Source organism: Siniperca chuatsi, linkage group LG17, assembly GCF_020085105.1.
Source record: "Siniperca chuatsi isolate FFG_IHB_CAS linkage group LG17, ASM2008510v1, whole genome shotgun sequence".
Classification (NCBI taxonomy): Eukaryota; Metazoa; Chordata; class Actinopteri; order Centrarchiformes; family Sinipercidae; genus Siniperca; species Siniperca chuatsi.
Window position 1 is genome coordinate 697,749 of NC_058058.1, and position 27,610 is coordinate 725,358.

The window sequence follows — 27,610 nt, forward strand, 5'->3', positions numbered from 1 at the left end:
CTGTTTGTAGATGTTATTTTTTTCTGTTAGTGTGATGAAAATTAAATAATATCTATATATAGTTTTTAGAGCGGTGTTTTGAGTCCTCTTGATGTGGTTTTATGCATCTCATCGGTCTCTCCCTATTTTTGAAGTTTTAAATATTTTATCTTAACTTTTACATTTTAAAGACACTTGAAATGTGTGTATGTATATATCTAAAAAATTCAAATAGTGTAGATTAAGGCAACACCTCCACTTTGTTTAGCAGTAACATGGCCATTGGCGGTCGAGCTTCAAAATAGACTGCTGGGTTGGAGCTGAACCAGTCCAGCACATGGAGACGGTTTCATACTGTCTTTGCTGTAACTCTCGCAGAAGCAGAAGGCCTTTGAGCATTAAGGGGAATATGACACCAAGTAAAGACAATATTTTATTATGCTTATAAAAAAGGGGAATTAATGTACATTCAGAATTAATGTTTACATTTCGATAAAGTTTTGGGTTTGCTGAGTTTTCTCGAGGACCTTCCTGCCAGTTAGATGAAGTATCCAGTCTGAGCGGTTCGTGGAGTAAAAGTAACAGTCTTCTATAGTCGGGAGTCAAAGCTCAGTGAACCGAGTTAGACAAAAACACTGTTAGTGTGTCCGCAGAAGCTCTGAGTGTTTTGTGTTTTTGTGCACAAGAGGAGAAAAACCATTTCAGCAGTTTGAACGAACCGTTTCAGATGCAGATACTCTTTCGTAGAACACACAGGTGTTAGAGTGAATGTCGGTTTCCTATCAGCAGACCAACCACAGGCCTGTGTGACTGCAGCTTTATTATCTCAGCATGAGGCAAAAGAGAAACTGCAGTTGAACCCAGTACAGTGACTTCCGGATCTGTGGGGATTTTTCCTGATTCATCAAGGATCAGTCTATGTGGCTTAAAACTATCTGGATCAGAGTTCCTGGCTGGTCCTGGTCCTCCACAGTCCTCTCCATCAGCTCCTGTTTCCATCCGTCCAGCTGAGCTTCTGGCTGGAGGCTCTGCCTCTCTTTCGATGAAGCTGTGAGGCCTGCCGATCAACGCAGTTGTGTCTTTTAAACGTATTATACCAAGCAAATCTTTTGTCACAAACGCTGCAGCCGTACCGTTTCTCTCCTGTGTGGATGCTCAAGTGTTGAGTCAGAGTTCCTGCTTGTGTAAAACTTTTGCTACAAACTGAGCAGCTGAACGGTTTCTCTCCAGTGTGTATTCTGATGTGTCTCTGCAGATGTCCCCTGGAGCCAAATCTTTTCCCACAGTCAGAGCAGCTGAACGGTTTCTCACCAGTTCTACGTCTCGAATTACTGACAGAGACGTCATCATTTTTCTGAGCGTTTAAACCTGACTGAGGTTCTCGGGTCTTCTTCCAACCATCATCGCTGTCATCAGTCTCAGAAGAGTCTTCCGTCTTGTCATCACTAAGTAGATCTAAATGTTTATCTGGATCAGAGTTCCTGGCTGGTCCTGGTCCTCCACAGTCCTCTCCATCAGCTCCTGTTTCCATCTGTCCAGCTGAGCTGCTGGCTGGAGGCTCTGCCTCTCTGTTCTCCTCAGTTTGGTTTTGATGAAGCTGTGAGGACCCGACGACCGACACATTTGTGTTTTTTGAGTTGATTAAGCCAAGTGAATCTGTTGTCACAAACGCTGCAGCTGAATGGTTTCTCCCCCGTATGAATCCTCATGTGTCTCTTTAGATTTCCCTTCCAACCAAATCTTTTCCCACACTCTGAGCAGCTAAGTGGTTTTTCAGCAGTACTACATCTCATTCCACTTTCAGAGACTTCATTTTTAAAAGCGTTTAAACCTGACTGAGGGTCTCTCGCCTCCTCCCAACCATCATCACTGTCTTCAGTCTCAGGTTCAGAAGAGTCTTCAGTCTCAGGTTCAGAAGAGTCTTCAGTCTCATCATCAGTGTCAGGTTGTAAATGTGTATCTGGATCAGAGTTCCTGGCTGGTCCTGGTCCTCCACAGTCCTCTCCATCAGCTCCTGTTTCCATCTGTTCAGTTTGGCTTTGATGAAGCTGTGAGGACTGAGGTTTCTCTTCATCTTCTTCACTCTTCACAGGGACAGGAGTGAATGGGAACTTGGTGATATCGGCCTCCTCCAGCCCTCGAAGCTGCTCTCCCTCCTGACTGATCCAGACCTCCTCCTGCTCCTCTTTAATGTGTGGGGGCTCTGGGTCCTGGTCCAGACTGGGGCTCCAGTCCTGCTGCTCGGGGGGAACCTCTTCTTTCCTCAGCGACAGCTGCTGGACGTCTGCAGGACACAGTGAAAGACAGACAGACACACATTATAAAAAACGTACCTTTGTTGTCCAAAGCGACACTAATCCAGTGACTGACGTATGTCTTGAACTCTAAAGCGACGCTTCCGTTACTTTGGTGGCGCAGTTGAACTGAACGCATTTACACTGAAGGTGGAAGCAGAAGTGTTTGGGTTGTTCACTGCTGCCCTCTGCGACAGATGAAGGTCGTCTGTGTGAAAGTTCTTCAGTCTCTAAAACACGAGTTCGGTTATAACGCCGTCTTTGTGAAGAAATAACACGAACGTAGCTTCTGTCCGACCTCCACAGTCCGGATCCCAGTTTGTTGTTGGAGCAGCTGATAACAGAGCTGACGTCTAGCCGTTAAAACTGGACTGAAATGAGTTGAAAAGTAGGTTTTTTAAGATTATAATGCTTAATGTTAATGACTTGTGACGACTATATGTCCAACATGTAAAAGGTTCTACAGTGGAGGCCCCGCCTCGCCTGAACTACCCTTCTGAGTCAGTATTAGTCATTTTTTACTCATGTAGCCAACAACTGAGGCTAAAGCTAACAGGTCGAGCTAAACGTCAGCATCCTCACCAGCTGATGCTCCATGTAGAGGACAGACTCGCTCCCTGTCTTTCAAAGCTGTGATCATACCTGAGTGCGAGGGGGCAGGTTTGGCCTCAGCGTGCGTGATGTTATTTTACGTGACAGTTATAACAATCATTTTGAGTTCCACATATCAGGAGGAAATCAACAACCTGCTGCTCGACGTCAGCGAAACCAAGCAGCTGATCGTTGATTTTAGGAAAAAGGAGGCGAAGGCAGCGGTGGGCGAGTCTCTTTGGCTCAGGAAGGTTCCTGACTGAGTGAAATGACCCGGAAGTATCTCAGCGGCAGCCATGATAAGAGCTGGTCGAATCCTCTAAACGCCAAGGAAAGCTGCTTCAACGCTTCCTCTCTTATCTCCTTTAGGACAGGACACGCCGGACCATCCTTTACCAAAGGAGAGAAATGCCGCCCCACAATCCCTTGCGGCAGCGACGCGCCATTGTAGTTTCCCCACTAAGTGTAGAAACAACAGAGCACCTGTTTCAGGCTCGTGACACGATCCAAAACTTATGGAAGCCCCTGCGTGATTGGCTGAGCTCCAGATCCATAAATATAGATTTCTTCTCCCGTTAGGAGTAATCTTGAAGAAGCACGTTGGATTACTAGTTAACGATATCGCCACCATAACAAAATACTGCTCGTGGTTCTTTTGTTTCCTGTCAAACTACTGCCGTCTGATCATCGGGGTAAACGTCCCCATTAAGCCGTTAAACGTCCTCATTTGTGCCGAGTGATGTTTCTTCCAATGAAGCTGCTCGTTACACAAATGACACTTTTATTGTAAGCCAATCAGATTTGTCGATATCGAGTCATCGGCACGTGTGTGACACGATCCCGAAGAAGGTTCGGTTTCCTCAGAAGGCAACAGTTTTTACATACTTCTACTCCTGTTTTGACAAACGCTCATTTGTTGTCGAAATTGAAGTAATTCGTGTTCTGAATGAGACGAATGTTAGAATATTACTCGAATTACTTTTGAAATGAAGATATGAGTTTTAGCATGTTAGCAAACAGACCGCGTGCTGCATCAGTACAGCAGCCGGTTCACTGCAACGACACAGTTTACGTTACTGCGTGCAGTTTATATTATTACGCTGTTAAATAGACAATAAATGTGTATGTTTATCTTTATTTAGTTTGTAACTAACTTTTTTACCTGGTGGGCGTAAAGGGACGCCTGCAGAACAGTCACACTGTCTGGAAGTGAAGGAGCTAATAGCTTCTCGTGTCACGTCAGCGCACCACTTATAGATTTATTTCATACAGGTGTTTTAATGTCACGTGCGTGAGAATAAAATAAAACTTCACTGACGTTCCCATTAAACCCACCTGACTGCGTTTCGATGGCGATTTTCTCCATTTTGACCTTTGAACCATTTTCCTCCCTAATTTTGACGTCAGCTGACGAATCAGCTCCGCCACTCAGATAACTGATACTCACATTTAAATATGATATATTATACATGTGACTGTAGACACTGTGGCCTACGTTTAGCCCAGGAGAAGGTGGGAACTGCAGAGATGTTGGCTTCTTTCTTGTTTATTTGGCTCAAGTTATCGGCTGATGACGCGCGAGCTTCGAGGTGTTGCGACTGAAGTCGCCTCACGATCAACTGAATGTTTTAAAATGTGTTTTTACAGTGTTTCAAACCACCAGCCGACACGTTTAAACTGAATTTAAGTTACTGTTTAACTGTAAATCCTGACACCGACTCGTTTACTATCCTCAGAACATCAGCGTTGAACCTGCAAACTGTTTTCAAAAGCCAACAGGACGCCACAGCACGGAGACGCAGACCGAACGCCGACACGTACGGAAAGATGAAGCGCCGAAGAGTCGTTCCCGCTGTCGTTCTGATTTAGTTCGTAAATAGTTTTTTGGCTGCTTTCCAGAGAAGACGGGTTGTGACACGGCAAACAGGCCGGTCTCGCGTCTTTATCGGACGGGAGCGGAGACAGAAAGGAAACAGATAAGAGGTCACACATGCGAGCAGGACAGGCTGTGTTGTTAAGATGTTTTAAAATATCTATTTATTCATCAACAAATCATGAAGTGGGCTTATTTGGACTTAACGGGTACGTTAAGCCCAAACCAGACTTCTGCCATATTTTGACAAATTAAACAATAAAAACATTTGAAGTTGGTAGAAATGAGTTATTGACACTTTTAACTGAAATGTTCTCAGTATACATTAAAAATGTCTGAAAAAAGACATTTGGGGGTTTTAATAGGGGCGTTTATCCTCCTTTTATTACTTTAATCTCAATAAAGTTAATTCAAGTCTTCGTGCTCTTTAGTGACGTCACTGGCGGGCTGTAGTTCCACCTGAAGCAGGTGTTTCCGCAGCATCCGGGTCACTGGCTCAGCAGACAACAACGAAGGTAACGCAATGCTTGGTTTGACAGCATCTAAAACTACAGCTCCCATAAGGCTTTGCTGCCGCTGCTTTGTGTAAGGCTCGTGGGAGTTGCGGTTGTTACCTGCTAACAAAGTATTTGTTGTTTTATCTTAGTTTGAATAAAGGTATTTTCATATTTTACTGCGCAGTACTGTAGTATATCTCACTGTGTCTCGGGCTGCGGACAGAAAACGTCAGAAAAATGTTTCGGTTTAGTAAAAACTCCGATGTTAGCGATGCTAGCTAACATTAGCATGTCTGCCGCCTCCGGGCGCTCCGGGTCCTCCGGGCGCGGGGAGCGGGGACTGACCTGCTCTGTGCAGCCTGACTTCGGGCTTCAGCACGGCATCGAGCAGCCTCCTCTGGCGGCGGATCTCCCGCTCTGACCGCTCGGCTCTGTCTTCGTACTCCGCCACCGTTTCCTCAAACAGCCCGACGATCTCCTCCGCAGCCGCCGCGAGCCGCTCGGTGAGCAGCGCTCTCAGCGCCGGGATTTCAGCCGCTTCTCGTCCTTTTTCCACCCGCAGCAGAAAGTCTTCCGCGGCGGCGCTGATCCGCTCCTGTACCGACACCCGCAGCAGCTGCACGGCGCACATCGTCCCCCGGTTCTGCGGACAAAGAGCCAGCGGGGACGTAAACACACACGGAGTTCCGCGTCGACGACGCTTCGCCCGGACGGCAGCGAAGCGAACAGCGAACCCTGCTGGACTGGAGGGAGAACAGCGATCGATATTTATTGGCTAATGAGTTTCTGTGATCATCACATTAGAAACATCAGCTGTTCTGTTAATAAAACAAGTAGAGTCACTGTGAACCTTTCAGCTCTGGAACTGCAGTCCTGTGCGAGGAGACTTTATGTTTAAATGTTATTATATTGCAGAGATGTTAATGATCAGTGTGCAGTTTAGTGACTTCGGGTCATACAGACTGACCCTTAGAGGGAGGAGTTAAAGAGTCTGATGGCCACAGGCAGGAATGACTTCCTGTGGGAGGTCAGTGCCACCGGTCTGTAGTCCTCGGAGCCACCGGGACGTGGCGTCTTCGGCACAGGAACGAGGCAAGATGTCTTCCACAGAATGGGGACCCTTTGAAGACTCAGGCTCAGGTTGAAGACATGCTGAAGGACTCCACATAGCTGGGGGCACAGGCTTTTAGCACCCGGGGCTAACGCCATCGGGGCCTGCAGCCTTGTGTTGAGTGGAGCTTCATCAGCTGTCCTCTCACCTGGTCAGCAGTCAGGCACACAGCAGAGGTTACAGGTGGGGGAGAGGGGGAGTCGTCGGTCTGGAGAGGGCCGTTAGCCTGATGGGGAGGGGGAGCAGAGTACTCAGAGGAGTCTGAGGGCCGACAGCAGCTGAGTTAGAGGGGGATGAGCAGGAGCCGGTGTGTCGAATCTGTTAAAGAACAGATTCAGTTCGTTGGCCCTGTCCAAGCTGCCTTCAACTCCTCTGCTGCCAGTCGGTCTGAAGCCAGTGATGGTCTTCATGCCGCTCCAGACCTCCCTCATGTTGTTCTGCTGGAGTTTCTCTCCAGCTTCCTCCTGTACTTCTCTTTGGCCTCCTGATTTTCACCTTCAGGTCGGCCTGGATTGCCCTCACCTCCTCCCTATAACCATCAGTAAAGGCCCTCCTCTTGGCATTTAGAATGTCCTTGATGTCCTTTGTAACCCACGGTTTGTTATTTGGGTAACAATGGACCATCTTAGTTGGGACATTGCAGTCCACACAGAAGTTAATGTAGCCAGTGATGCACTCAGTGAGCCATCAGTGTCCTCTCCATGAGGCTCACAGAGTGCATCCCAGTTTGTCACCTCACCTCCAAAACATTGACCATCTTCACTGTCCTTGTGGGCTGGCTTTAACCAACCAGAGGCACATAGCAGGGTTTAAGGTGAACCAGGTTGTGGTCTGAACTACCCAGAGGGGGGAGGGGGGAAGAGCTGTATGCGTCCTTAACGTTGGCATACAGCAGGTCCAGTGTCCTCTCCTCCCTAGTAGGACAGCTCACATACTGGGTGAAATTAGTCAGTGTTGTTGAAACACTGACATGGTTGAAGTCACCTGAGATTAATATGAGTGCACTCGGGTGTTGAGTCTGGAGCTGCGCTGTGGCGGTGTGAGTGGCGTTGCACGCTGATGCCGGGTTAGCAGAGGGGGGGATGTAAACAGCCACAACGATGGCTCTTTCGTAAAGAGCATACTTTAAATTACACTTACACACAAGTTACCCAAGTTTGGAAGAAAAAGGGAAAGTTTAAAGCAACGGCAACAGGCAGCATGCACGTTGGCGCATGCGCACTATATTCTCTACTTGTATACTTTTTATGTTATTATATAATTTCAACCCTGTTTGTTTTTCTTTTCAACAACATCTGTTCTGTTGTTACTTCCTGTGTATAAATCGAAAACATCCTTTCTTACGAGGTTTGACTCTGTTTTGGACAGGAAACCTTAACTTGGATTGTAAAGCATTGCGTTTGTTGTACTCATCTGCAGTGCGTTATAAATAAAGCTGGTTTTAAAAAAAACCCGCCTAGCGTCAGTGCAGTCGGGCTCTGATGAATTCTCCTTCACATCTTTCAACATCAGGCCCTGCTGTCCGTCAGAGGCTCCAACAGGTGAAGTTCGTTAGACGGAAGTTTGAGCATCTTCTACAACCAGAGACTGTGCTACTAGCACCTCCATGGTCAATACCAGTGTGGTGTCATCATTCATGCATCTGCGAGGTTAATGTTTGCTCGTTCTGTCGTCGACCACCACAAAATGTGCTGCAAATTAAATAGCACACTAGCAAGCAGCAGAACTGTAGCCAGGAGCAGAAAATGAAGCGTTTCAGTATCCGAAGTTGATCCATTCGGTCCAATAACGTTTGGAATTTGGTATTAGAGAGAGGCCGGTGAGGAGGAGGCTGCTGTCAAAGTGCACTGCAGTTCTGCATTTGGTGCAAGAAAACACATCCACGGTCAGGTCGCAGTTATGTAGGGCCTATATAAAACTCCTGCTGCCTCGTTAGTTTCGTATTAAAATCTCAGTGATAGTTTGACGTTTTACTGAAAAATGTCATATAACTAATTACAGTTAATATTTACTAGGACTGTTGTTCAGCTTGTGTGATTTCTTTATTCCCAACATCTTCTGTAAACACATGGAAACACTGCTGCTTTGCAAAACATCATAAACCTGTTATGAACAGAAATGACTAAGTCAGAAACTGATGCAGCTGATTACAAAGTGCCGACATGTTGCAGTTATCTGCCGAAGACGCTTCGCCTCGCTGAAGCGAGTCTGCAGGTGTTTCTGATGGTTTGTAAAAAGCAGTAAAGCGCTGAGCTACAACTGGCGGCCGATCCACGATCGTTTGGTCTAAAGTGTACAAGGCAGGTGCTTCCTATTTAAATCCCCCGCCCGCTCCCCCTCTGCTCTCCACGTGACGTCAGCTGTTACGTGATACCGAGGGGAAACGCTGATGACGCAGCCGGCGTGTCGCAGCTGGATGGCGCCATTAGGAAAGAAAATACAGAACAGGCTAAATTTTTCTGGTTAATTTCATGCTGAATAACTTCATTTGAAGTCATATTAAAATGCGTAGAAAGTAGAAACTAATTAATCTGCTCATTTCAAATATTTAATCATTTATTAAGCTTACTGACTGGATTCAGCTTTGTGGCCGGCGGAGAACCTGTGACGTGATATTGCATTTGTTCTGTTTATTACTGCATTGTGATAACTGCTTGATTTTACATGAATGCAGGAAAACTAATGAAACAGGAAGAAAGAAAACATATTTACATGTACGTAATATTTTGGAAGCAGAGGAGGATTTCTGGCACAACTTCAGTGAGAAGAGAAAAAGTGCGAAGAGGTCAAAACTCCAAAAAATATCTAAAAAGACCAGTATATATTCATTCTAGTTGTTTAATACGAGGTAATGTATCAGGTTTTTTTATTTTCATGCTCATTTGATCTGAAGACTCGTTTCCAGAAGTCAGTAAGAACCAGGATCAGAAGCGAAACAATACCCAACACTGAACGTGAGGCCTCTGCTGTCGAACAGCGACGTTCTTACTCTTTGGTTCTCATCTCAAAACACGTTCAACGTTTCAACTACGGTTGGCTACCGCGCACATTTGATCCGGTACCTTTTTTCGGTACTCTGTAATAACAAAAATGTAGTTTCAGTTGTAAAAAAATGAGTCCAAACTTCTGGATTTCAACATGTTATTTATTTAGAACATTTTACCTCACTGCCTCACTTAAAGTTTAGTCGTCCATGGAGGTAAGTTAACTTCCTCCTGCCGGCTGCAGCTGCAGCTAACGTTAGCTGCAGCCGTGCTAACGTTAGCTGCAGCCGTGCTAACGTTAGCTGCGGGGACTTGGCTTTGAGACTAGCAGACACGGTACCCTCTTCAGTGTTTCCTCAGGTCAGACGTGTCGCCCCCGTCAGCTTATGCAGTGAGTGTTTTCTGCCGTGAGTTTTGAAAAGTGTAACAACACTTGCGACCGCTTCCAGCTCGCCCCTTTTACACAGCGATCCCGCAATACTGCCGTAAAGAAGAGCCGTCGTTACGCCAGCTTTGCCGCACAGCGTGGGATTCAGACAGCGGGAAGTACCCCCTCAAAGTAGGCGGGCTGATCGTCATAGCGACGCTGTTCCAGCAGTTGGGAAACAACGGGAGCTTTGCTTTGGTGCTGAGAAGCTGCAGCCTTTATTCACGGACCTCCACTGTTCACTTACTGCTCGGCTTCTCCTCTGCATTCACCGTCACTCTGCCGCTCGCTCTCTTTCTCTCTATGCTTTACTCTCTCACCCAGATGCGCTCTCAGGTACCGAAACCTGGCACCGACTGATTTAACGTGAATCGGTACTCGGTAGTAAGGGTTTGGTTTTGATGAAGCCGTGAGGACCGACGGCCGACACAGTCGTGGTTTTTGACGTCTTTATACCAAGTGAATCTTTTCTCACAAACACTGCGGCTTCATCGTTTCTCTCCTGTGTGGATGCTCATGTGCTGAGTCAGACTTCCTGCTTGTGTGAAACGTTTGCTACAAACCGAGCAGCTGAATGGTTTCTCTCCCGTGTGAGTTCTCATGTGCAGCTGCAAAGTGGCCTTCTGTTTGAATCTTTTCCCACACACTGAGCAGCTGAAGGGTTTCTCTCCTGTGTGGATTCTCATGTGTTTCACCATGTGGTCACTCCGCGTGAAGTGTTTCTTACAAAATGAGCAGCTGAACGGTTTCTCTCCTGAATGAAATCTCATGTGACGAACTAAGTTTCCCTTGTGAGGGAATCTTTTCCCGCAGACGGAGCAGCTGAACAGTTTCTCTCCGGTGTGGACTGCCATGTGTATTGTCAGATATCCCTTTTGACTAAATCTTCTGCCACACTCAGTGCAGCTGAACGATTTCCTGCATTCATTACAACTCATTCCACTCGCTGGTACGTTATTATTTTTCAGAGAGTTTAAACCTGACCGAGGGTCTCTGGTCTCCTCCCAACCATCATCACTGATTTCAGTCTCAGGTTCAGAAGCATCTGAAGTCTTGACATCAGTGTCAGGTTGTAAATGTGTATCTGGATCTGAGTTCCTGGCTGGTCCTGGTCCTCCACAGTCCTCTCCATCAGCTCCTGTTTCCATCTGTTCAGTTTGGCTTTGATGAAGCTGTGAGGACTGAGGTTTCTCTTCATCTTCTTCACTCTTCACAGGGACAGGAGTGAATGGGAATTTGGTGATATCGGCCTCCTCCAGCCCTCTCGAGCTGCTCTCCCTCCTGACTGGTCCAGAGCTCCTCCTGTTCCTCTTTAATGTGTGGGGGCACTGGGTCCTGGTCCAGACTGGGGCTCCAGTCCTGCTGCTCAGGGGGAACCTCTTCTCTACTCAGCGACAGCTGCTGGACGTCTGCAGGACACACCGAAAGACAGAAACACATTGAGGAAAACTGATTTCGTGCTAACTGGGGGTGGAAGCGTCTTCGTATTGGGACCAGTTAAGAGCAGCTGAGCGTCAGTTTCAAATCTGAATTTTACATTTTGTAGGACGAGCTGCCGTCTAAGTAAATTCCTCAGTATTTAAAATGCTGTTCTGTATCCGCTGGATCCCCATTAAGAGCGTGGATCTGACTGACAGGTCTAATGAGACGCGGAGCATCAGAAGTATCGATACACTAACTAATGATTACGGTTGTTTCTGCGTCCATCTGTCTAGCTGTGGGAGGTGAAACGAAGAAGACATTTTACTTTCCTTTACAAGGAACGTTTCCTTTAAATTACTTTAATAGATTCATTAATTTAACCTGAAGCACTCAACACAAATGAAACCGGGTTACTTTTATTTTGAAAACCGGATGTAGTATACACCATGTTTCCGCTGAGGTTAAAACGAGGCTGAAGACGTCACGATGACGTCAGTAAACAGCGTGAGAGTCTGTTTACGGTAACAGCTGTTTGTTGAATGCGAGAAAAGAAGCGAAATAAAGTCACAAACGGAAACATTTAACCGTTTCAGCGCCGTTAAGTTACCGTAAAGCTGAGAATACGGCCGCGAGAGAAGAAGAAGTGAAGCGGACAGACCTGCTCTGTGCAGCCGAAGCTGAGGCTGGAAAACAGCGGCCAGCAGCTCCCGCTGTCGCTCGTTCTCCTCTTTTGAACGACGAAGCTCCTCCTCGTACTCTGCTATCGTCCTTTCAAACAGCCCAAATATCTCCTCAGCAGCCGCAGTTAGTCGCTGCTTCACCAGCGCTCTCAGCATCTGGACTTTACACATTTTCACACAATGACGCCAACTTTTCCTCCACAAACTCCGTCAGAAACGCTGTTTGCTCTCCGTCAAACAGCCGCTCTGACCGGCGCTGCTGCAGCTAGCATGCTAAGCTAACTCCCGTCCCCGGCGCTCTGGCGGCAGCTAGCATGCTAAGCTAACTCCCGTAGCTCTGTAGGCTACCGGGAGATGAGTCAGAGGTGAAACCTTCAGCACAGAGTCCGTTCAGACGGGTTTATCCGGACACACAGAGGCTCTTCCTCAACACAACAACGGGACTCGTTGACAAGCGGACGCCATTTTGCTAACACTCAGCCGCGCGTTACGTCATCATCTTCTTCTTCTGCGTGACGTTTTATGGCGGTTGTGTATCAACGTTGTGGTGCATTACCGCCACCAGCTGGACTGGAGTGTGGACCGGAACTCTGACTGCACATTAACTCATTATTAAATAAAATAAAATGAGAAAAATAAAAAAAACACACCAGAGTTATATTCTCTCTGTCAGTAGGTGGCTGTACTGCACCTGAAGGCTACCGCTAATAACACAGAAGAAGAAGAAGAAGAAGCAGCAGCTGAGTGCGGGAAAAGATTTGGTTACAAGGAACATCTGAAGAGACACATGAAGATTCATACAGGAGTGAAACCATTTAGTTGCTCAGTTTGTGGTAAAAGATTTGCACGGAGTAGCACTCTGACACGACACATGAGAACCCACAGGGGAGAAACCATACAGCTGCAGCGTTTGTGACAAAAGATTTGCTTGGTATAAAACGTTTAAAAGACACAACTACGTCAGTCGTCAGGCCTCACAGCTTCATCGACAGAACCAGGACCAGCCAGGAACTCTGATCCAGATAGTCTTAAACCACATAGACTGATCCTTGATGTATCGGGGGAAAAAACACAGATCTGGAGATCACTTTCTTGTTCATGAGCAGCAGACGAAATTTAAACATTATAGGTCTAGTATGTAACATTTAGGAGCAGCTGTCGGTTGAAATATAATATTTATATGTTTTTATTAGTGTTTAATCATCTGAAAATAAGAACTGCTGTGTTTTCGTTACCTTAGAATCAGCCTTTATATCTACAGAGGGAGCGGGTCCCCTTCCACGGAGGCCACCATGTTGCACCGCCATGTTTCTACAGTAGCCCAGAACGGACAAACCAAACACCGGCTCTAGAGAGGGCCGTTCGTGTTTTTCGCGAGTTTCGCCGCCACCGTAGTTTCTCCTCCACGCTTGGGAGGGAGGGCGAGGCGAGCGGTGTTCAAATGGTTGCAAACTGCAGTTTCACCACTAGAGGCCGCTAAATCCTCCACACCGGACCTTTAAACCCCATTGAAAACCTGAGGGCCGTCCTCCTGCGTGACATCTACTGTCGGGGAAAGCAGTACACATCTTTGAACAGCATCTGGGAGGCTGTGCAGACTGCGTCGGCTAAAATAGGTCCAGAGAAATAAAGAAACTGACCGATTCAATGGATGCAAGGCTCATGCAAGTCATTAAAAAGAATATAGCAAATTATTTCTTTTATTAGGCAAAAATGCAATTGATTAATTGTCATTAACCATTTATCATTGTTTATATTTTTGACATGCTTGTTTATTGTTGATGTAAGTTGGGAGAAGATGATTTGTTAGAGTTGCCTGATAATTGTACACGTTTGAGATATATATAACTAAGAGTTGATATATTTTCCATTTGAAAAGGAAAAATCTTGAGGTTTGAAAAAAATTGAAAAAGTCCTTTGTATAAAACTCATTTATTAGCAAAGTAAGATTGATTGATTGACTTATAACAGTGAGTCTGTTCAACAATAAAAAAATAACCCCTCTTGAGTAATAATTATGGAGGCACTGTAGTAGTAGTGACACTATTGCAGCTCTGTTGTAAGACACACACATATTTTTATATATATATATATATATATTTTACTGTCGGTTTCTCCTGTTGTGGTCATGTAGTCTCGCATTACAAACAACACTGAGTTTCACAAGGTAAGTGTTGCTTTTCGCACCGGGAACTTATGCTGAATTTACAAGCTTTTGGTCACAACACAAGTTACACTGGAAGTCAAAGCTTCTGTGTCACTTTCTTCTTCAGTATTTGATAAAAAGGATTCCTCATCATCTGTCATTTGAGATGATGTATGGAAGCAGCTAACAAGTGAGCCGTCTCGCTTCCTGCTCATCTCTGCTGAGAGCTGCACATGCTCAGTACCGATCGGGCAGGATGTTTACGTATGGAGCAAAACCGCCGATCATCTCTTTCACAAATCAGCGTTTTCTGCTGTGAGCTCCGACCAGCTGAGCAGCTTTTTAACACATCTGGCTGTCGACAGTCACAAGCAGGAAGTGCTCTGCTGAACATATGTTTCTGTCAACGCTGAAACGTAGATTTGACAATGAAAACCGTCAGTTTAACGCTGCCTGGACCGGCAAGTGTTTGTTTAATTTAAACTCCAAACATCTGCTATTTTTTATTACATTAATTTGCATTTGTTTAAAACGTGTCATTACCAAAAACAAAAAAAGGTTTTAAATAGGCTGCTGAAGATGTCTGGCCCGTCTACACTTCCTGGTTTTAAAATCTGGCCCAGTTGAATCTGTAATCGGACAGCCCTGTGTTGGAGTAAACTATAACTGTTTCCTGCTTCCAGGCCAGCACATCGCTACAGTTACCTGCAACAAGGGATGTTTCCTGCCAGACCGACCCACCACAGAGACCCTCTGCTGGACTCTCATCAGAAGTGCAGGTTTGTAGCCTGACACACAGCGGTCTGCAAACGTGTTCGCCCCCTTCCTGATTTCTTATTTTCAGTCAAAGATAACACAAGTAAACACAAAATGCAGTTTTTAAATGAAGGTTGTTATTATTAAGGGAAAACAAAATCCAAACCTACATGGCCCTGTGTGAAATAGTGATTGCCCCCTAAACCTAATAACTGGTTGCTCCACCCTTAGCAGCAACAACTGCAATCAAGCGTTTGCGATAACTTGCAGTGAGTCTTTTACAGCGCTGTGGAGGAGTTTCGGCCCACTCATCTTTGCAGAATTGTTGTAATTCAGCCACATTGGAGGGTTTTCGAGCATGAACTGCCTTTTTAAGGTCATGCCACAGCATCTCAATAGGATTCAGGTCAGGACTTTGACTAGGCCGCTCCAAAGTCTTCATTTTGTTCTTATTTAGCTGTTCAAAGGTGGACTAGCTGTTTTGCTGCTTCAGGACCTGGAAGACTAATATTTAAATTTGTTTGATGATCTGAAACATTTAAGTGTGACAAACATGCAAAAAAATAAGAAATCGGGAAGTGGGCAACCACTTTTTCACACCACTGTATTACCACTACTTTTAATAAAGTTTAACAATGAGCCGTTGCAGCCTTTGGTATGTTGTATATGTCATATTGCTTACAGCTGTCCAGGCTACTGTGTCCTGCAAAGACTTTGCTGTTGGCACATCCACTGTTCCCTGTGCTGAAGCTGAGCGTCACCGCTGTAATCCCATGTTTCTACATAAAGAGTTCGGTAGGTGCAATCACTGAGAAGAGTGATCACCACGCCGACATGCTTCTCCCTCATCCAGGACCACATTTATCTGTACGCAGTAAATAAAACATGACACTATAAAGTAACGGTGACTCGGTCATGTTTTACAGACCATCTGATGAAGCTCGTGTTTGATGAGGTGTTCAGGACCCACCAGACTCTGAGAAACCATCAGAGGAGGAAGTTATTGCAGGCAGGCGGCGGCCTGAAGACAACACAGCGTCCAGCAGCATCAGGACGTCTCGGTATCCACAGGAGGACACGTCAGGATGACCACTGTGACCTGTGACCTCCAGTACCAGCTGACACAAACCCTGTCCCCCGATGGAGGACATGATCTGGACAGTTTATATAAAGGTTATGGCTTAGCTACTTGGTGCTTTATACAGTATATTCCCAGTTTACTGTGTAGTGCTTAATTTTTAAGGAGGGTTTTGGTCATTTTTAAATTTAGTAATGGTCCTGTGGTATTACATAAATATATCATGTTCTTTCACAAAGGTTTTAGGTAATTACACTTTCTAAACAGGTGATATAAAAACGTATTTGATTTCATGCATGTTGAAGGTTAAAAACAGGTTCTTTTAATATGCTGGCTATGAAAATGTGACAGTTTTGTAGAGGCGGTTGTAGGCATTTACACCTTTCAGAGATCGGATATCTGATCCACACAAGACACAGGAAGTGACGCAGAGTAAACGAGGTCTGCACAGCGTCTGCCTGCAGCACACGGCCATCGTTGATGCTCAGGTTGATCAAAACCAAGAGACTCGTTTTATCAGACTGGAAATCCTCCTCGGTACCAACTGTAGTTTTGTCCTTTTCTTTATTTAATGTTTGAAAAATGAACAACAGACAAGATAAAAAGAAAAGAAAAAAAGACACGCATAGGATTTCAACAACTGAAAAGCCAGTAAGTGGACTTTGAGTTAAAGTCAATAATTCACACTCAGTTTAATAATTAAACTGTTTTTATGATGTTAAATGTGAAATTTAATTTGTTGAGTTCTTCAGATGATTGAAACCAAACATCAACAGATTGACTTTAATGAAAAGAGAAACCCTAATTTAATAACAGCCATCTGTCAGAGCACACCCCTGCTTTCTACTGTAATCCTGTTCCTCCTCCACCTGTGTGTGTGTGTTAGCTGCTGTAATTAGCATGTCTTATCTCGACTGGACGCTGCGAGCTAAATGCCATCCCGTCTCTGTGATCTTCGTCGATAAACTCAGAATGAAAGGTTCTCTGAATCAGGTGCAGCTCGTCTTTGATTGGACGATCATGCTGAGCTCAGCTGATGAAAACACACAGCTGGAGGTCGACAGCAGAGGAGGAGGCATAAAATAAAATACAAGTTTCCTTCACCAGGTGACAAAATAGAGTAAAAACAAGTCAGATCCACATAAAAGACAGAAAGTAGAAGAAGTTATAATAAAGAAAATTTACTCACATTCAAAATAAAAATCAACTGAATCAAGAAGAAAGGAAACAACTGACTCGCTAATCAACCTGCTAACTAACCTGCTAACCTGCCAACTGCTAAATGACTTTCTAACTGCTAACTCTAAGATCTGTGAACACATTTAAAAAGCAGCCCAAGACCTGCCTGTTTAAACTTTAATTAGTTTAGACTTGTTTATTTTATGTTTTAACATTTTACTAATGCTACTTGCTAACTGCAGAGTTCATTACAGCCCCAATATCGATCTGTTCTCAGAGGAGCTAAACATGTAAATGTCATTAATCTAAAGGGTTGTAGTTTGTCAGTGGCTCTGTGGAGGCAACTGAGAGTTCCTAGTGGTTCCTAGAGTCTCCAAAAGTAGACCGGGAGCCAGAGCCTTCAGGTATCAAGCTCCTCTCCTGTGGAACCAGGTCCCAGTTTGGGTTCGGGAGGCAGACACCATCTTCACATTTAAGAGTAGGCTTAAGACTTTCCTCTTTGATAAAGCTTATAGTTAGGGCTGGCTCAGGTGAGTCCTGAACCATCCCTTAGTTATGCTGCTATAGGCCTAGACTGCCGGGAGACTTCCCATGATGCACCTCTCTCCTCTCTCCTCCTCTCCCTCTCCATCTGTGTGCATTTTTATCCCATTACTGCATGTTACTAACTCGACATCTTCTCTCTCCCGTAGTTCTGTGCTTTCTCGTCTCTCTCCTCTCTCCTTCTGTCGCTTTCAGCAGGTATTTCTGCCTCCGGAGCTGCAGAGTCTGGATCTGTGGTTGTGGGCCACCTGCTGCCCCCGTGTCCCTGCAGAGTCTGGATCTGTGGTTGTGGGCCACCTGCTGCCCCCGTGTTCCTGCAGAGTCTGGATCCCTCTGCTGGACTCTCATCAGAAGTGCAGGTTTGTAGCCTGACACACAGCGGTCTGCAAGCGTGTTCGCCCCCTTCCTGATTTCTTATTTTCAGTCAAAGATAACACAAGTAAACACAAAATGCAGTTTTTAAATGAAGGTTATTATTATTAAGGAAAACAAAATCCAAACCTACATGGCCCTGTGTGAAATAGTGATTGCCCCTAAACCTAATAACTGGTTGCTCCACCCTTAGCAGCAACAACTGCAATCAAGCGTTTGCGATAACTTGCAGTGAGTCTTTTACAGCGCTGTGGAGGAGTTTGGCCCACTCATCTTTGCAGAATTGTTGTAATTCAGCCACACTGGAGGTTTTCGAGCATGAACTGCCTTTTTAAGGTCATGCCACAGCATCTCAATAGGATTCAGGTCAGGACTTTGACTAGGCGCTCCAAAGTCTTCATTTTGTTCTTATTTAGCTGTTCAAAGGTGGACTAGCTGTTTTGCTGCTTCAGGACCTGGAAGACTAATATTTAAATTTGTTTGATGATCTGAAACATTTAAGTGTGACAAACATGCAAAAAAATAAGAAATCGGAAGTGGGCAACCACTTTTTCACACCACTGTATTACCACTACTTTTAATAAAAGTTTAACAATGAGCCGTTGCAGCCTTTAGTATGTTGTATATGTCATATTGCTTACAGCTGTCAGGCTACTGTGTCCTGCAAAGACTTTGCTGTTGGCACATCCACTGTTCCCTGTGCTGAAGCTGGCGTCACCGCTGTAATCCCATGTTTCTACATAAAGAGTTCGGTAGGTGCAATCACTGAGAAGAGTGATCACCACGCCGACATGCTTCTCCCTCATCCAGGACCACATTTATCTTCAGCTGTTGCATGATAAATAAAACATGACACTATAAAGTAACGGTGACTCTGTCATGTTTTACAGACCATCTGATGAAGCTCGTGTTTGATGAGGTGTTCAGGACCCACCAGACTCTGAGAAACCATCAGAGGAGGAAGTTATTGCAGGCAGGCGGCGGCCTGAAGACAACACAGCGTCCAGCAGCATCAGGGCGTCTCGGTATCCACAGGAGGACACGTCAGGATGACCACTGTGACCTGTGACCTCCAGTACCAGCTGACACAAACCCTGTCCCCCGATGGAGGACATGATCTGGACAGTTTATATAAAGGTTATTGCTTAGCTACTTGGTGCTTTATACAGTATATTCCCAGTTTACTGTGTAGTGCTTAATTTTTAAGGAGGTTTTGGTCATTTTTAAATTTAGTAATGGTCCTGTGGTATTACATAAATATATCATGTTCTTTCACAAAGGTTTTAGAGTAATTACACTTTCTAAACAGGTGATATAAAAACGTATTTGATTTCATGCATGTTGAAGGTTAAAAACAGGTTCTTTTAATATGCTGACTATGAAAATGTGACAGTTTTGTAGAGGCGGTTGTAGGCATTTACACCTTTCAGAGATCGGATATCTGATCCACACAAGACACAGGAAGTGGCCGCAGAGTAAGCGAGGTCTGCACAGCGTCTGCCTGCAGCACACGGCCATCGTTGATGCTCAGGTTGATCAAAACCAAGAGACTCGTTTTATCAGACTGGAAATCCTCCTCGGTACCAACTGTAGTTTTGTCCTTTTCTTTATTTAATGTTTGAAAAATGAACAACAGACAAGATAAAAAGAAAAGAAAAAAAGACACGCATAGGATTTCAACAACTGAAAAGCCAGTAAGTGGACTTTGAGTTAAAGTCAATAATTCACACTCAGTTTAATAATTAAACTGTTTTTATGATGTTAAATGTGAAATTTAATTTGTTGAGTTCTTCAGATGATTGAAACCAAACATCAACAGATTGACTTTAATGAAAAGAGAAACCTAATTTAATAACAGCCATCTGTCAGAGCACACCCTGCTTTCTACTGTAATCCTGTTCCTCCTCCACCTGTGTGTGTGTGTGTTAGCTGCTGTAATTAGCATGTCTTATCTCGACTGGGCGCTGCAGGCTAAATGCCATCCCGTCTCTGTGATCTTCGTCGATAAACTCAGAATGAAAGGTTCTCTGAATCAGGTGCAGCTCGTCTCTGATTGGACGATCATGCTGAGCTCAGCTGATGAAAACACACAGCTGGAGGTCGACAGCAGAGGAGGAGGCATAAAATAAAATACAAGTTTCCTTCACCAGGTGACAAAATAGAGTAAAAACAAGTCAGATCCACATAAAGACAGAAAGTAGAAGAAGTTATAATAAAGAAAATTTACTCACATTCAAAATAAAAATCAACTGAATCAAGAAGAAAGGAAACAACTGACTCGCTAATCAACCTGCTAACTAACCTGCTAACCTGCCAACTGCTAAATGACTTTCTAACTGCTAACTCTAAGATCTGTGAACACATTTAAAAAGCAGCCCAAGACCTGCCTGTTTAAACTTTAATTAGTTTAGACTTGTTTATTTTATGTTTTAACATTTTACTAATGCTACTTGCTAACTGCAGAGTTCATTACAGCCCCAATATCGATCTGTTCTCAGAGGAGCTAAACATGTAAATGTCATTAATCTAAAGGGTTGTAGTTTGTCAGTGGCTCTGTGGAGGCAACTGAGAGTTCCTAGTGGTTCCTAGAGTCTCCAAAAGTAGACCGGGAGCCAGAGCCTTCAGGTATCAAGCTCCTCTCCTGTGGAACCAGGTCCCAGTTTGGGTTCGGGAGGCAGACACCATCTTCACATTTAAGAGTAGGCTTAAGACTTTCCTCTTTGATAAAGCTTATAGTTAGGGCTGGCTCAGGTGAGTCCTGAACCATCCCTTAGTTATGCTGCTATAGGCCTAGACTGCCGGGAGACTTCCCATGATGCACCTCTCTCCTCTCTCCTCTCTCTCCTCTCCATCTGTGTGCATTTTTATCCCATTACTGCATGTTACTAACTCGACATCTTCTCTCTCCCGTAGTTCTGTGCTTTCTCGTCTCTCTCCTCTCTCCTTCTGTCGCTTTCAGCAGGTATTTCTGCCTCCGGGCTGCAGAGTCTGGATCTGTGGTTGTGGGCCGCCTGCTGCCCCCGTGTCCCTGCAGAGTCTGGATCTGTGGTTGTGGGCCACCTGCTGCCCCGTGTCCCTGCAGAGTCTGTGTCCTGCAGCCCCCGTGTCCCTGCAGAGTCTGGATCTGTGGTTGTGGGCCACCCTGCTGTTCCTGCAGAGTCTGGATCTGTGGTTGGGCCACCCTGCCCAGAGTTCCTGCAGAGTCTGGATCTGTGGTTGTGGGCCACCTGCTGCCCCCGTGTTCCTGCAGAGTCTGGATCTGTGGTTGTGGGCCACCTGCTGCCCCGTGTTCCTGCTCGATAACTGCTGCTACAGTTGTTGTTATTGGCTCTGTTACTGATGCTGACATTATTCCTCCTATAGCTGTCATTCCTATTATTATTATTAATTTATTAATATTAACACTACAATTACTATTCTACTATTTTAAAAATTCTAGGTGGTCTTTGCAGTGTGCCTCCCCTCTCTCTCTCTGATGGCCGCCCCCCCTGAGTCTGGTTCTGCTCGAGGTTTCTGCCTCTTAAAGGAAGTTTTTCCTTGCCACTGTGGCCAAATGCTTGCTCACGGTGGGATTTGTTGGGTCTCTGTAAATAATATTATAAAGAGTTCGGTCTAGACCTGCTCTTTAGGAAAAGTGCAATGAGATAACTTCTGTTATGAACTGGCGCTATATAAATAAAATCGAATTGAATTGAACCGTCGACCCTGCTGTCGTCAGCGTCAGTGTTTAATAAAGGTTGATGAGAAGGCGGCGGCGACGTGCTGCTGCTGTCGAGTCCGTTATAGGAGACTCTGTGGAGTGACGAGGCCTCGGGGCTGATCAGCCTCTCCGGGGGTCTAATCAGGGAGGATTGATCGATGGGGGATGATTGATTGGGGAATCTGGCGTTTGTGTGTGTTTGCGTCTGCCTCTGCTCTGTGAAAAATATTTTTAGATCAGGTTACAGGAAGTCAGGAGTGAGAGAAAGTTAGTGAATTTAAACTGAGACAAAGACAGTTTATCTGTTGAATATGGTTTTAACGTTAAAAATGGTGGAATGTAACTGAGTACATTTACTCAAGTACTGTATTTAATCACAAATTCGAGGTACTTGTATTTTACTTACTTATACTTTACTAGTATTTTTCATATTTTCACATTTCCAGAATGAGTACTTTTTACTTTTGATAATAAGTACATTTTGCTGATAATACTTTAACTTCTTTAAGGTTTCGAATGCAGGACTTTTACTTGTAGTGGAGTATTTTCACAGAGTGGTTTTAGTACTTTTACTGAAGTAAAGGATGTGAATACTTCCTCCACCACTGAAGAGGACTCAGAGTCTTAACTGGACAGCTCCTTGTAGTTTTTTGAAAGGCTGTTCTGGGATCTGTCGTGAGCTTGGGTCGTGCACTATATTTACAGGATGGAAGTTGTGTGTTGACAGGTTACCTGAACATCCACAGCTGCATGGATGCAGAACTGACTCTGGTTCTCACGCTGTCTGCCGGCTTTAATCCCGTCCAGAATCAGCAGCTGTCAGCGACTTTCTGTCAGCACAGTTTGTTTTTATCTCTCACCTCCACAGGCTGATCAAGGGCAGAGTACATGGTCACATCACGAGTGAGTGCTATATCCCACCCGTCGCACTACACATGTTGTAGTGACCTGAAAACACAACATTCAACATAAAATCATCTTATTAATCAAACATGTGATCAAACAGCTGCTTATTTCCGCCTCCAGCAGCTACAGAGTCACATGACGCTTCGCCAGGAGGCGTGTCTATGTCTCCTGATGGACGTCAGTCCGGTCTTCTCTCTGTCAGCTCTGTGTTTGGTCTCCAGCAGCTGCTGAGGGAAACATCTGGCTCTTTAGCAGCTAGATGCTCCGCTATGTTCAGCAGCTGCTCTCTGACTGCGTCTGTCTGCTGTTTGCTGCCGAGCAGGAAGAGTTCAGCGGCGTTACAGACCGAACCAGACAGGAAATGTGAAAGAAAAATCAAAAGTAGGAGCTAAAAGAGGCTAAAAAGTGCCGTAGAGCTGCAGAGATGGTGACGATGATGAGTCCCTTCACATTATACTTCGTCATTTCATCCATTGTACCTAAGTACAGTACCTGTAACATAAGAGTTTTGGACCAGGTGTTTCCGGGTGTTTCTGGACCTCACTGCTTGAGTTTTATTTTCCCTCTCGCCTCCTGATCCCAGCACGATTGATTGACACGTGATCGACGTCCTGCTGCAGCTTTCGGCCACACTGAGCTGATGCAGGATCAGCTGTTTCTGACTGTAAACCCACTGATTCAACACCAGTCGGGTTTATAAAGTTTGATCATCAGCGGACAGAAAGATGTGAGTCTGACAATTCGATACTTCATTTGTGTTCTTTCATCTTTAAGCTTGTTAACTACAAATCCTAGATACTTTACATCAGAGAGGAATATCTAATATCATTTTGCCGTAGAGATTATTAACCATGTTGGTGCATTCAAAAACCATAAAGATCCAGCATTTAAACGTTCACTGTTGACAGCGGTTCATTATCGAGCTCTGTTGTCAGAAAATCAAACCCAGAAGACAAATAACAGACTGTGCTCCATCACTTCCACTGAAAGCTCATTATGAAGATGTTAATGTCCAGTATGCGCAGGATGATTACAGCAAGAAAAGTTTCAGTGTTCATATGGACACCAGACTGTTGTCTTAAGACAACTTAAGAAAAATTGTGAACTCATCCTTTTAAAAGGTTTTTGATCTTAGATCTCAGATGTCCGAGTGTCCTTTAACACACCAAAAGTCTTCAGATTAGTCTGTACTGTACTAATACTTGTACTTTGCTTGAGTATTTCCATTTTATGCAACTTTATACTTCTACTCCACTACATCTCACAGAAATGCTGTACTTTATACTGCACTACATTGATTTTAGAGCTGTATGTACATAGTGTAGTTACCTTGTATTAAAAGATTTTACAGACAAAGATCAACTTTATATCAGTTTGATGCATTGTTATAGATTAAACCAGCTAACCATATATAAAGCAGTTAAAACTAGCTAACTGTATATAAAGTAGTTAAAACTAACTGTAATAAAGTAGTTGTGTATAAAAAGCAGTTAAAGTAGTTAAAACTAGCTAACTGTGTATAAAGCAGTTAAAACCAGCTAACTGTATAAAGTAGTTAAAACTAGCTAACTGTGTATAAAGCAGTTAAACTAGCTAACTGTGTATAAAGCAGTTAAAACCAGCTAACTGTATAAAGTAGTTAAAACTAGCTAACTGTATATAAAGCAGTTAAAACTAGCTAACTGTGTATAGAATCAGTCCACCAGTACTTTTACTACTTGAAGCTGATAATATTTGTGTACTTTTACTTAAGTGGGAGTTTGACTGCAGGACGTTTAGGCTACTTGTAATGGAGTACTTACATTAATGTATCAGTACTTTTACGTAAGTAAAGGCTCTGAATTCCACCACTGACTTACTACGACACAACGTAACTAAAAATGGACTAATCCCGGACTTTGATGGATTTCTCTCTGAAGGGTTAAATAGCTCATTTTGCTAGTAGAACAGTAATGCTGCTAAGTAGTTCAGAAGAAAGTCAGCTCAGCTAAGAGTGGAACAAACAGAGGGTTTTCACTGTAAAACCTGTTTTATAGCATAAAAGAACAGGTTGGACATTTCCAAATGTTCCCATTTTGAGGGACGCTCAGTGGGATTTACTGTGTGGACGGAAATATAAAACTGGTTTAATAAAAACCAGATGATCTGATCTCTGCTCTTCCTGAGTTATTCACAATAGAAAACTGAATCTTTGCTGTGAAATAGTCCACCTGACTGACTTCCTGAGGAGACTTGATTTAAGTTGGATTTCACTGCTGTGGAACGTAAACAGGACGTGTTGAAACTCACGAGGAAACGCGTTCAAAGTGTTTTGACTTTACTTGCGATTGCGTTGCCTGAATGGAGTCAAGTATAAAGATCCTGAGAACAGAAATACAGTTTTTCATTGTAAACTCCGCAGGTCACTGAAACCCCTAACATCATAATAATATAATAATATATAATATAATATAATAATAATAATAATAATAATACAGACATTTCCTGTCTCTTTTCTGCTGTTCCTATCAAACGAAGGTAAAAAGCCAAAACAAATCTTCGGTAGGTAACGTTTAGAAAAATAACTTGTTGCATATTTGCTGAAACTGTCGGTTCCTCCGGCGCCCAAACCAATCAGAGCCAGGAGGAGTCTCTGATGCAGCGTCACTCACAGCTTGTGCACACGCCCCCGTCCCGGCTCCACGCCGAGCATTGCGTTCGATGGCGTGGCGCCGAGAGGCAACTTCCTGCGGCCGTACGAAGTGGCGGGTTTGGTGGGAGGGGCTTAGCGGAGTGACACGAGCAGCAGAGAGGTTTTGCTTTAATGCGTTCAAGCGTCGCCTGCTGCAGCTTTAAAGTCTCGCCTCAGACCAGAACTTGGACATGTGCCTGACAGACTAAACTCAGGGTGTTTCAACAGTCTGCTCTGAATATTCTGGTGTCCTGATTATCAGCTCACTCCTGTCCTCCTTCACTTTTATTGATTAGCTCCGCTCACTGATCGGTCAACAGGCCTGCAACAGATGAAGCTGAGAGTGAAGGATAAGAGCGCCCCTGCTGGTCTTCAAGGCAAACTACTTCAGACAGCCTGTTGTGGTCACAGGCTGCAAAGTCTGATATTTAATTTGATATTAGAGTTTAGAATAAAAGTGAGTTATTCTCAGCAGAACAAGAGTATTTCTGAATATTTGAATACGATGAAAAGCGCTCCGCCTGATTGGCTCTCTGAAGGGTTTTGATTTCACTCCTAAAGAACGTAAACTGGATGTCGAGATGATCGCTGATCAAAACATGTGACAGGAACTGTAACTGGTTTCTGTCCTGTCTCAGCGAACAGGCCGCTGGACAGTTTACCCACAGCAGTAACTACAACACCACACCTGTTGTAGTTACTGCTGTTTGCCTGTGGAGGGCACGTTTGCCTGATCCAAGACTGCCAGGTTGTGTACTGCCCCCAACGAGCTCCACCAATCAGATGCTTTAGATTATAGATGGAACGAAGGAGGCGGGATTTGGAGGCAGCCTGAGAAGGAGCCTGACAGACTAAACTCAGGACGGAGAGAGTATAAATGATGAGGTCATCGGAGCCGAGCAGCTTTATGAAGAAACTTTATTTAACAAAAATAAATGAATCTGAGGGACAGACACAGAAACTTTAAAACAAAGACAGAAACATGCAGAGAGACAGCCAGGTGAGGTGTGTGTGTCCTCCTGTACTTCTATCTTTGTGAGGACATTTAGTCTGGTCCTCGCTTTCTCAAAGAGCAGTTTGAAGGTTCAAACTGTTTTTAGGGTTTAGGTTCATGTCCTCACAAGTATAGAAGTCCAAGGTGTGTGTGTGTGTGTGTGTGTGTGTGTGTGTGTGTGTGTGTGTGTGTGTGTGTGTGTGTTCAGTAGCAGCGCAGGAAGAAGGTGTTGCAGGCTGTTCCTCTGAGACAGTCGCACAGCCGACCGATCCGAGGTCCATGTTTCATCGCACAGCGCTCGCCCACATCACACTGAGAGGGAGACAGGCAGAGAGACAGAGAGACAGGCAGAGAGACAGAGAGACAGGCAGAGAGACACAGAGAGACAGGCAGAGAGACAGGCAGAGAGACAGAGAGACAGGCAGTCCACTACTGACTTACTCTGACACAAAGCGTAGCTAAAAATGGACTAATCCCGGACTTTGATAGATTTCTCTCTGAAGGGGTTAAATAGCTCATTTTGCTGAAGTAGAACAAATAATGCTGCTAAGTAGTTCAGAAGAAGATCAGCTCAGCTAAGAGTGGAACAAACAGAGGAGTTTCACTGTAAAGACCCTGTTTTATAGCATAAAAAGAGGAACAGAGTTGGACATTTCCAAATGTTCCCATTTGAGGGACGCTCAGTGGAATTTACTGTGTGGACATGGAAGCTATAAAACTGGTTTAATAAAGAAGCAAGGAGCAGTCCCAATCTCTACTCTTCCTGAGTTATTCACAATAAGAAAACTGAATCTTTGCTGTGAAATAGTCCCATATTTGACTTCCTGAGGGGCTTGGGTTAAAGTTGGATTCACTGCTGTGGAACATGCAGCAGGGCGTGTTGAAACTCACGAGGAAAGCAACGTTCAGAATGTTTTGACTTTACTGCGGATTGCGTTGCCTGAACAAGGTCAAGTATAAAGATCCACAGAACAGAAATACAGTTTTCATTGCAAACTCCGCGAGTCACTGAAACCCCTAACATCATAATAATATAATAATATGTAATATAATATAATAATAATAATACAGACATTTCCCTGTCTCTTTTTCTGCTATTCTATCAAAGCGAAAGTAAAGCCAGAAACAAATCTTGGTGAAGTAGCGTTTAGAAAAATAACTTGTTGCATATTTGCTGAGAGCATAGTTTCCTCGGTAGCCCCAAGCTAATCAGAACCAGGAGAGTCTCTGATGCAGCGTCACCACAACTTGTGCTACACGCCCCGTCCCGGCTCCGCACCCGAGCGACTGGGTTCGATGGGCGTGGCGCCGGAGGGACAACCTGCGCGACCGTCTGAGTGGCGGGGTTTAGTCGGAGGAGCTTAAGCGAGTGACACGAGCAGCAGAAGAGAGTTTGCTATGCACAAT

General features: G+C 44.5%; 1 protein-coding gene, 1 long non-coding RNA gene and 1 pseudogene across 3 annotated transcripts in view; 1 reads left to right on the plus strand and 2 right to left on the minus strand.

Moving 5' to 3' along the window:
• Positions 1 to 399: 399 nt before the first annotated feature.
• On the minus strand, positions 400 to 13,016 carry LOC122864706 (annotated as a pseudogene).
• Positions 13,017 to 14,017: 1,001 nt separating this feature from the next.
• Positions 14,018 to 17,474, plus strand: LOC122864650. The gene is made up of 3 exons (XR_006375263.1): positions 14,018 to 14,783; positions 15,445 to 15,555; positions 15,687 to 17,474. It is a non-coding gene; the product is annotated as an uncharacterized LOC122864650 (long non-coding RNA).
• Positions 17,475 to 26,177: 8,703 nt separating this feature from the next.
• cart4 (cocaine- and amphetamine-regulated transcript 4) overlaps positions 26,178 to 27,610 on the minus strand; it is a 19,389-nt gene continuing 17,956 nt past the window's right edge. Inside the window, exons 4-5 of one of the 2 annotated variants that reach the window (XM_044172157.1) lie at positions 26,384 to 26,515; positions 26,178 to 26,347 (exon numbers count right to left, since the gene is read on the minus strand). In XM_044172157.1, the coding sequence (XP_044028092.1) occupies positions 26,408 to 26,515 (108 nt within the window). In that variant the 3' untranslated portion in view covers positions 26,178 to 26,347; positions 26,384 to 26,407. Of the gene's footprint in view, positions 26,516 to 27,610 lie in introns of both variants that reach the window. The other variant, XM_044172156.1, reaches the window with a different exon arrangement.